The following is a 10,557-nucleotide window of genomic DNA, read 5'->3' on the forward strand; positions in this document are numbered from 1 at the left end:
TAGGTCAGGGCATATTGTTATGCACACAGGTTTTTTCTTTTTAAATGTAATCTGCTTTGAGCTTTCTCTTTGGCTGGAAAAGCAGAACAGAAATGTGATGGGGGGGGGGGAATAAGAGTGGTTGAATCTGCCATGTACTTGCCACTGAATTTGGCATTGCTGGAATGGGAGCTCCTTGGCTCCCTAAACAACAGTGGCCGGACCCGGGAACCGACCCAGGTTCCTCATAGGAAGTCAGATCCCCAGTCCTGCTGGCCCAGTATTGGCTGTTCTGACTGTCAGTGACTCTCCAGCATTTCAGACAGGGAAGGATCTTCCCCCAGACCTAACTGAAGATGCCAAGAATGGATCCAGAGCAGTGTTCCCTCTAAGCTGAGTTAGTGTGAGTTAGCTCACAGTTTTTTAGCCTCTGGCTCACACATTTTTGCCTTAGCTCAGGAAGGATGGCTCCAGAGCAAACTAATTGATGCAGCGGCCAAATCACCTGCTCACAACTTTAATGCCAGTAGCTATCAAAGTAGACTTTTTGCTCACAAGACTCCACACCTTAGAGGGAACATTGACCAGAGATCTTTTCATGAAAACCGTGTGCTCTACCTGGGAGCCAGTGCTCTTTCCAAAAGATCCGGAGAAGATTCAGGAGGTGATAGTTGTGTAGAAACTCGTCCCATGTGACTAGGAATCGGGCCCAGGGGGAAAACACCCCCTTAAATAGCAATATTCCCTCTCCCTGAAGAGAATTTGCCCTGACCGGAATAGCCCGGGCTAGCCCAATCAAGCTAAGCAGGGTTAGCCCTGGTCAGTATTCAGATGGGAGGCCACCAAGGAATACCAGGGTTGCGATGCAGAGGCGGGCAGTGGCAAACCACCCCCATCCAGCTCTCGCCTTGAAAGACCTTGCAGCGTCACCATAAGTCAGCTGCAAGTTGACGGCACTTTCCACGACCCCCACGAAAAGAAAATTCCCTTCTGCTGCTTCTTCCAGCCTCTTGCGGGGGTGGCGGCGGCTTTAAAAGCAAGAAACCAATTAGAAGCCTTCTCATGTGCTGCCCAGTGAATAGTACTTAATCAATCTTTAATTAAAAAGAGCTCCCTGTGTTTTCCAGGGCCTCTAATGGAGTCATTAGTTTTGAAGCGTATAGGCATCCTAACGTCGGGGAGGTGTTCTCTAGCCAGCTGCTGTGAGCTGCCTCCATGCCCGCAACTTCTTACGGATCCTGTATTTAGGAGAAAGGCCTGGCAGAGGCCTTAAAAGATACTTTGTTGAAGAAGGGTTCTTCGATATGGTACTCCTGTGTGGGATCTGTCCTGAGGAACGCCCCGGAAGTGCTGGGCTGGGATGTATCTGCATCCTTGCAGGCCAGGAGTGACAAAGAAAGGCTGAAACTCGCCAGTCGCTTTGTGCCAGATGCTAAAAGGCCCATTTGAGACTCTCATGGGGTTTTTTTTGGCCACACATGAATGCTGTTAATATTGGGGAGAAATGGTATGCATGTTGCAACCGGTGTAGGTTTCCCTTTTGTTTTAAGATTTCAGAGATGGAGCCCCTGTGGGGGGAAAATATCCAGTATATGTTGTGTTATGTGGCTGAGAAATTTTGCAGTGGCACATGACCCAGTGGGCCATGGGGGGGACTGGAATTTTAAGCTGGGGGGGAGCCACTGAGGTCAGAAGCAGGGAAATTGAGCTTAAAGGAGGCCAAGCCTTGGTATGCATGCCCTTGTCTGATGCCGATTCTGTGACTGATGTACACACACACACACATGTACACGAAGGCAGGTTGTCCTTCAGCCTCTTGGGAGGGGGGACTGTCCAACCCTGCTAATGGTGCTAGTTGACTCTTCTGCCACCTGCTTCAGGGGATGGGGACGGGGCAGTTATTCAATCCACCTTGGGGAGGCCTGTGGTGCAAAAGTTTGAGATCCCTGGTGATGTAGATCAGTGTTTCCCAGCCTGTGGGTGGAATGGCCTGGTGTCCTCGTAGGTCACAAAGTGAGCCCAAAGCCTGTTAAAACAGATCCCTGTCTTTTGATAGTTGATTGATTTGTGCATGCTTTTTCGAAGTGGGTCACCATACCAAGTGAATTTGAACTTTTGGGTCACGATACCAAAAGTGTTGGGAACCCCTCATCTAGACCTGTGGCCAACGTGCGTGGCTCGAACAGGCCACGGAACCATTCCAAGGATTCCCCTTCTGCCTGACAGGTTGTTGAGCAAAGGGCTTTGAAATGAGTTCCCCCTGGATACGGATCCTTTCCAAGATCCAAACTTGGTCATAAGATCGGCAGCGTTTGCAGTTCAAGCGAGCCATCCTCGGCCTCATAAGCATCACAATGCCTACGAAAGAAAAAAAAAAAGCAGTTTATTTTTGGCACATGTTTTTGAAGCCGGGGTTTTTTCCTGAGTGACGATGATTGGTCCTTGCAGCAAATTAAACTCATTCTGTCACCAAAAGACGGCGAGAACAAGACTGTGGAGATGTGTTTGCTTGGAAAGTACATCTCCTGTTCCTGATATAGGTCACATGCGGACGTGTGTGTGTGGTGTGCGAGATCAGTTCAGGAATGCAGGGAAAGGACGGGGTCTGTGCGTCTCGTTAGTGTCTGCATGACTTTCTTTACAGAAGTGAAAACATCCCTGATTTTGGGGTTGGGGGCAGGGAACAGGGAATGATGGTAGCAGGAGGAAACTGATGGGGTATCGAAAATGGCGGGAGGGGCCTAAGGCTGGGATCATGGGGGAGCTGTAAGTTGGGATTCTTTCCCAAACACATCTGTTAAGCCCTGATAATTCCAAGGCTGAAATGGGTATAATGTCTATAAAAATATGGAATAATAAGGGGAGATCAGACAGCCTGAATGCCATATAGAGAGCGATGGTTGAACATGCTTTGTCGTTCACATAAGACAGTCCCAAACAGATGTTCTTGCTCTGAGCTTCATTGCCTGTGTTCTCATCAATATGCATGTAGCCACCCGGGTCTTATAGGTACATGCCAAATGCCCACTTCTTGCTATCTTTCTTCCCACCTGGGTGTATAATGTAAGTTACAGTGTGGCAGGATGCACGTACATATCCCAGGGCGTGAAAAAGCCACAGGAATGGTACATTTTGCGTGCAAGTGTACCATACTAGGTAAAGGTAAAGGTTCCCTTGCTCGAAAGCCAGTTGAATCCGACTCTAGGGTTGCGGTGCTCATCTCCGTTTCAAAGCCGAAGAGCCAGCACTGTCCGAAGACATTTCCGTGGTCATGTGGCCGACATGACTAAACACCAAGGTGCACGGAACACTGTTACCTTCCCACTGAAGTGGTACCTATTTATCTACTTGCAATTTCTTGCTTTCGAACTGCTAGGTTGGCAGGAGCTGGAACTAGAGACAGGAGCTCACCCCGTCTTGCGGCACCCGGGTCTTGAACTGCTGAACTACTGACCTTCCACAGCCTGCAGTTCAGCGTCTTAACCACTTGAGCCACCGCAGCTCTAACCATACGACAAGTAGGGTATTGTTCCTACGCGGATAATCATTTGCACCACACCAACCATGATGGGTCAGCGGAATTCTGTCAAGAGAATCTGTACTCTCTAGTTAAGGAGTCTTATTTATACAACTTAGGTGCTTGAACTTAAGTGTTTCCGTCAATGGGGGAAAAATGACCCACATCATACTCCTGTCCTCCATTGTGTCCTCAACAACAACCCTGTGAGGTAGGTTAGGCTGGGAGGCTGTAACTGGCCCAAGGTCACCCAGTGAGTTTCCATTGCACAAGTGAGGATTCGAACCTGTGTCTCCCAGATCCTAGTCCAACACGCTACCCACGACACCCTGCTGGCTGTCCGTTCAGAACGAATGAATCAACCTTTCATGTGCTCGTGCCCTTAAAGGACGCCTACTTTGTACACTAGCCAGAGAAGCCCCATCCTGAGCCAAAGGGATTTCTGGTTTGGCGTCTGCAGGATCATCTTGTTGGGTCTTGGCACTGCCTTCTCTTTGTGCTCTTTCCTCCTGGGATGCCTCTCAGATGGCTGCTTGGGGTTCGGTGGCTGTATATGTGTACCATCCATCTGCCCTACTTTCCCACAGCACGTGTCTCATGGACTGCATTCCCCGCTGTTTTTTTCCTTGGCTTTGTCCGGGAGACGCACTGCATGTGTTCAGTCGGTCAGCGTTTTCATACCATTGGCCACTGACACCCGCCTCCCCCCCCCCGCCAATGCTGCGGATCAATCCCTTGCTAAAAGGAAGCTTTGAGAAGGGTAGTGAGAGATCCGTGGCGACAGTACCCCCCCCCCCCGTTGGAGGCCATTTCCCTGATTTGCTCCTCCTGGTCTCCAAAGTTTTTGGCAGGTCAGACCGTTGACACATATTTACGAGGCTTTCGGGAAAGGGGAGAGCGCTTGTTTGCCGTATCCGCCAAGGACAGGAGAAGGAACTAGTTTAGCCAAGTTTAAAATCAATGAATGTTTTCGCCACGGCTTTCAGTAGGAGGCTGGTGCTACCTTGCGGGAGGACAAGACGCTCCTTCCGCAAGGGGAGGTTGGGCAGGGATTGGGCTGAGCTTTCAGGACCCATCGTAATAATTTCGGAGGGGGTAGAAGAAGAAGAGAAGTGATTGGATTTATACCCCGCCCTTCACTCGGAGTCTCAGAGCGGCTTACAAACTCCTTTCCCTTCCCTTCCTCTCCCCACAATAGACACCCGGTGAGGTAGGTGGGGCTGAGAGAGCTCTGAGAGAACTGTCCTTGAGAGGACAGCTGTGACAGGACTATGGCTTGCCCAAGGTCATCCAGCAGCTGTGAATGGAGGAGTGGGAAATCAAACCTGGTTCTCCCAGATTAGAGTCCGTGTACTTAACCACTACACCCAACTGGTGTAGTCTATCAGTAGGGTTGCCAATCCACAGGTGGGGCCTGGAGACCTCCTGGAATTATAACTGGTCTCCAGACTGCAGAGATCAGTTCCCCTGGAGAACGTGGCAGCTTCAGAGAGTGGACTTTGTGGCCTTGTTACCCCACTGAGGTCCCTCCCCAAGCCCTGCCTACCCCGAGCTCTACCCCCAAATTTCCAGGAACTTCCCAGCCTCGATCTGGCAACCGTAGCTCTTTTGCAGCAAAATAAAGCAGAATTCGGGGACCCCTTCTCCACGCCGCTGTGGAAGCTCGCTGGGTAACTTTGGGCCAGTCATTCCCAGCCTAACCTACCTCACAGGATTGTTGTGAGGATGAAATGGGGGAGAAGAGAACAATGTAACCTGCTTTGGGTCCCCATTGGCGAGAAAGGCGTGGTATGAATGAATTAAGTAAATAAATGTGAGGTTGCCACGCTTACAGGGTATCTGCTCACTGGTTATTGCACACTGTGGATGGAATTGTGTGCGGTGGGGGTGGGATCAGAACACGCTGGACCACAGGGCTCTTGCAACAGCAGTTGTGAGCGTGGTTGGCTGCTTCACATTCACATGATGACTCCTGGTTTTCACTCATTTTCCACAGGACGACCCATTGTTCTCATTCATTTCCCACAAGACGGCCCATTGTTTTCACTCATTTTCCACAGGATGACCCATTCTTCTCACTTATTTTCCACACGATGACTCATTGTTTTCACACATTTTTCACAAGATGACTCATTGTTCTCACTGGTTTCCACACAAGATGACCAATTGCTCTCACTCATTTTAAAACACTTGTTTGAATTAAACTTTCTGATGGAATTCACGGGTCGTCCCCTCACTCTTTCTCCCCCTCCCCCCAGGTGGCGTGATCCTGTATGTGGGCTCAACTGCAGGCTCCAGCCCCACCCCGGGCAGCCCACCCAGTGGATATCTGGTGCCTTCGCCCCAACACTCGCTGCCCTCTTCCTTGGAAGAGCTGACCCTTACCGAGATCGGGGCCATCAAGCCACAGACGGCCAGCTCCCCCTCCTCACCCAAGGTAGCCTTCCAGTTCCCCGAGGCGGTTCGCTATTCCAACAAAGGCCCGTCGCCTCCAACGCAGAGCCGAGTGCCTGCCGCCAAACAGAATGGAGCTACCGGCACCTTTACCAGTAAGTGACTCGCAATCTCTCACCTTCTTTGTTTTGGGGGGTGGGGGAACACAAGCCGAGGTATGCCTCTGGAAAGAGCTGAGGACCAAAACGCACATCCTCACATCTTTCGCTTTAAAAGCAAACGCAGTACGAACTCCTACCATTGTGTAGGAGTGTGGTTGGTCACCTTAGGGACCGTTAGTTTCCAGCAAGGAAGTCCCGGGAAGGGGCCAGTGGCTCAGTATCAGAGCATTTGCTTGGCGTGCAGAAGGCCTCCGGTTCAATCCCTGCTATCTCCAGTTAAAAGGACGGGGCAGCAGGTGATGCAAAACAGCCCTGAGTCCCTGGAGAGCCACCCCCATTCTGAATAGACAATACTGTCCTCAATGGACCGATGGTCTGATTTGGTATAAGGCAACTTCACGTGTTCATGTATGTTCAAATCACAAGGTGACCTTAGACGAGCCAGTCCCTTTCCCTATCTGCAATAAAAGCATGGTGATGTTGATCTGCCTCGCAGGGTGGTTGTATGGATTGAAAGAAGGTAATGTCTGCTTTGTGCTTTGAACATATTGAAAGGACTGTTATTCTCCTGGAGGCAGTCGCCGCACTTCTGCTACCCATCGTCCCCTCCCACCTGCCCAATGAATTACTGAAAATTGCCTATTGCTCCGCTCTTCAGCTGTAAGCAAGGCCAAGATTTCGGAACCTGCCATTTTCAAACATTTAGCAACGTTTCCTTTAATGTGTCTTTACAGCAAGCAAGTTATTACTCCCTGTTTTAAAGCTAGGGGGGGGGGGGATGAGTTTAGGTGTGCCTGAAGCCAGCTCTAGAGAATATGGAGGTCATACAGTGGTGGGACCCGAACCTTGTATTTTGTGGGTCATTCTCTAGCCCAAGGGCAAGCAACTTTTTTTGTATGGTCTCCTGTGGGGATGCTGATGAGCTGGTAAACAAAGCTGTATAGACAGAGAGAAGAGTTTTGCTTGCGCAGGCAAGTTGGGAGCTCCCGCAATGCCGCAGTTATCTCAGGAGTTCACCTTGGACCCAGCAGGGAACTGCACAGGTCCAGAGTGGAGAGTTACCCACAATTCCTCTCTCCCCTCTACAGAGACTGGAGGGATGGTGCTACTCTGCAAGGTCTGCGGTGACATCGCCTCCGGCTTCCATTATGGTGTCCATGCCTGTGAAGGATGCAAGGTGAGTTTGGTGGCCAGAGAGGGAGAGTAGTGGGAAGGAAAAGGGCCATGGGGAACATCAACAGGTATTTCGGAGGTGTTTCCTGGGTGCCTGGAGAAGCCTGGAGAATTTTTATTTCGAATTAAAATAGGGATATGGGGTGGAAAGGGAAACAGGGAGATATAACTGTTACACAAATTCTTAACTTATTCTTTGCAAGGACAGAGAGCATCAAATATAGAACACTTGACATAGACATTTACATATATAAAAAACACATATTGTTGGGATTCTGAGATTCAAGATCGATGGTCGTTTTGCAAACACAAGAGCCACATTAGTAAAAGAAAAATATCTTTACTACAAAACAAAATAAAGCAAGGGTAAGGCACTTTGGATAAAAGAAATAAAACAAAGGTTACATATTTGCAGTTACTTTCAGCACTATATACTAACAGCTACATCTTTCTATCTATCTGTTGGCTTCTAGAGGGGAGCTTCCTTTCTGCTTCACACAAAGAGCCATAAACCTTGTGAATACATGAATGCTAGATGAAAGCATTTCCACAAACAAGTTGTTAGTTGACCAATACAAAGGTTACAGGTCACTTCATTAGGGTAAGCAACTCCCACAAACTTTCCCCTGTAACGTAACATCCTGTTTCCTAACAACACTTAACTCTGTAATGACTGAAGTGTAAGCAACTTGAAACTCCAACACATATACACACACATATATATACAGACATATATATATATATATATATATATATACACATACATACATACATATACATATATATTTATACACATACACACACTTATCATTAAAGCCTAGAATTAGTACCATTTGTTACTATTAATATTGTCTGCTCGACATTAAATGTTATGTCCCTTTACATCTTAATACTACTATAGTTGTCATAATCAAACTATAATCAAAAAGGCAAATAATATATTTCAAGAGCATTTCCAAAAATAAAAAGTATAAATAGGTTCATATAGGATTATTTCAGAAAATACTTACACTTATACCATTATAATATTACCTATAGCAACCTTAGTTGTATTAGTGCCTAAGCCATTGTTATATTGATGGATCCAAAAAAATTACATCACAGTAGCTTTAGTACAAATCACTCATTTTTCATCTTTACTTATAAGCATAATATTCCCCCTTTTTTTCCCAAATTCTTTGACCAGTCTTTTATTTATATAAGAGAAGCAAACATTGTCCTTCGCCTTTTTTTTCTTAAATAAAACTGCAACAGTGAAGATGATAAAAGATCCTTTTTTTACAACTTTGGGTTGGATCCATACCAGATTTTCTGCTCATGTAAGGCACCTGTCAGGGGAACAGAATGTTCCTGTCTCCCCCCCCCCCCCCGGAAACATCCCCCATGAGTTTCTCAACCTTGATCTGGAAACCCTGAACCTCCTGAACCTGACTTTCATTTCCCCAGAAAGCACTTTCCTGGGGGGGAGGTTTGCAGCTGGAAGAGGGAATTGATGGAACTTGACTCCCTTCCCTTCTGTTCGCAGAAAATGTAGTCTGCATGCAACCCACTGAGTACTGCAGCAGGCACCCAAATCCTTCATTTCCCCATATAACCCTCAGTCTTAGGTATGCTTCCAGAGACCAGTCCATGGTGATTATTATAGTCTCTGGCTGCAGATGGGAAGGGCTGTGCTTCGCATGTAGAAGGGTCCAATCCTGGCATCTCTAGTTAATAAAGATTCTGGCAGTAAGTGATGTCCCTGACCCAGAGGTCATTTCGGGGGGGGGATCGCGGGGGATCGCAGTTCCCCCGGGTGAGGTACGGGGGGCGGGCAGGAGAAGAGGGAGGGTAAGTTGCTTCCTCCCTGCCTCTCCCCACCCCTGCCTGCCTGGGGCCAGGGAGGGCCTTCCTTGCACTCCCTCTGGCCTTGCAGGTCCACCGCCGGGCCCCTCATGGGGCTCGGCAGTGGAGCTGCAGGGCCGGTGGGGGGCGGGGTGTGTGGCCTTATGACACACGTCCGGTGATGTCAGGGTGTGTGGCCTTATGACACACTTCCGGTGATGTCAGGGGGTGTGGCATATGCTAATGAGTTCCGCTAATGAGTTCCCCTAGCTCTTTTTCTACGAAACAGCCCCTGCCCTGACCTGAATGGCCCAGGCTAGACCAATCTCACCATATCTTGGAAGCTAAGCAGGGTCAGCCCTGGTGAGTACTTGGATGGGAGACCTCCAAGGAATACCAGGGTCGCTATACAGGGGCAGGCAATGGCAAACCACCTCTGATCACCTTTTGCCTTGGAAACCATATGGCAACTGTGACTTGACATCACTTTCAGCCACCACTAAGTGATGGGAGAGACCTGAGAACTGCTGCCGGCCAGAGTAGACAATGCTGTCAATACCAAGGGTCCAACTTGCCAGTTTGGTGTAGTGCAGTGTTTGGTGTAATGCAGGGGTGGCCAAACTGTTTGGCCACCCCTGGTGTAGTGGTTAGGCGCGTGGACTCTAATCTGGGAGAAGTGGGTTTGAGTCCCAACTCCTCTATATGCAACCAGCTGGGTAATACTGGGTGCGCAACAGTTCTCTCAGAGCTGTTCTCTCAAGAGCAGTTCTCTCAAGAGCTCTCTCAGCTCACCTACCTCACAGGGTGTCCTCTTGTGGGGAGGGGAAGGGAAAGGAGATTGTAAACCGCTCTGAGACTGCGATTGAAGGGCGGGGTATAAATCCAGTCTCTTCTCTCTTCTGCTCTCTTCAGAAGCCAACTTCATGTGTTCGTGTCTCGTGTGAACTTCTCAGCAACCAGTTGATGTCTAAAATTCCCTGTGGAAATGTTTTGATTCTCAGCCTCCTCCTCCTCTAGTTGGGTTGAATTAGTGGGACACTGTACCATAGTCCTGCCCCTTTAAATATGTTTGGGAAGGGGGTGGTGGTGGGAACTGGCAGAAAAGGTGAAAAGGATGCATTCATTATGAATTCTTTTCTGTCTCTGGGTGGGCTAATTGCTTTGCCATCCGTCCTGGCTGGCGCTTGAGGGGAAAGAGACCGGGAATTAACTACCGCTAAATTTTCCCCTAGAAATAATTCTGACACCTTCATCTGCAATCTTCTAGAAAGGGGGTCTCAGGAGGAACTAATATAAAACCACTGAACGAAAGTCAGGCTTGCAGTGAAATCCTAAACAAGGTTAAGCCCTTTTAAGTTCATGGAATTCAATGGGCTTAGAAGGACATAACTTTGCTTTGGACTGCAGTGTTCGCCTCCCATCTGGACTGAATGCGATTTCCATAATTGCCTTTTCCAGATTTGTATTATTGTTCTCACCCTATTTAGAAAAAGATATTGAAGCAGGAAT

At 48.4% G+C, this 10,557-nt stretch overlaps 1 protein-coding gene across 1 annotated transcript in view; it reads left to right on the forward strand.

The window, feature by feature from the left end:
• LOC107118975 (nuclear receptor subfamily 1 group D member 1-like) overlaps positions 1-10,557 on the forward strand; it is a 41,945-nt gene that overhangs the window by 20,968 nt on the left and 10,420 nt on the right. Inside the window, exons 2-3 of the mRNA XM_015421387.1 lie at positions 5,755-6,045; positions 7,140-7,228. Coding sequence (XP_015276873.1) covers positions 5,755-6,045; positions 7,140-7,228 — 380 coding nt within the window. The remainder of the gene's footprint in view (positions 1-5,754; positions 6,046-7,139; positions 7,229-10,557) is intronic.

This window comes from Gekko japonicus, unplaced genomic scaffold (assembly GCF_001447785.1).
Source record: "Gekko japonicus isolate JY-2015 unplaced genomic scaffold, Gekko_japonicus_V1.1 scaffold637, whole genome shotgun sequence".
Taxonomy (NCBI): domain Eukaryota; kingdom Metazoa; phylum Chordata; class Lepidosauria; order Squamata; family Gekkonidae; genus Gekko; species Gekko japonicus.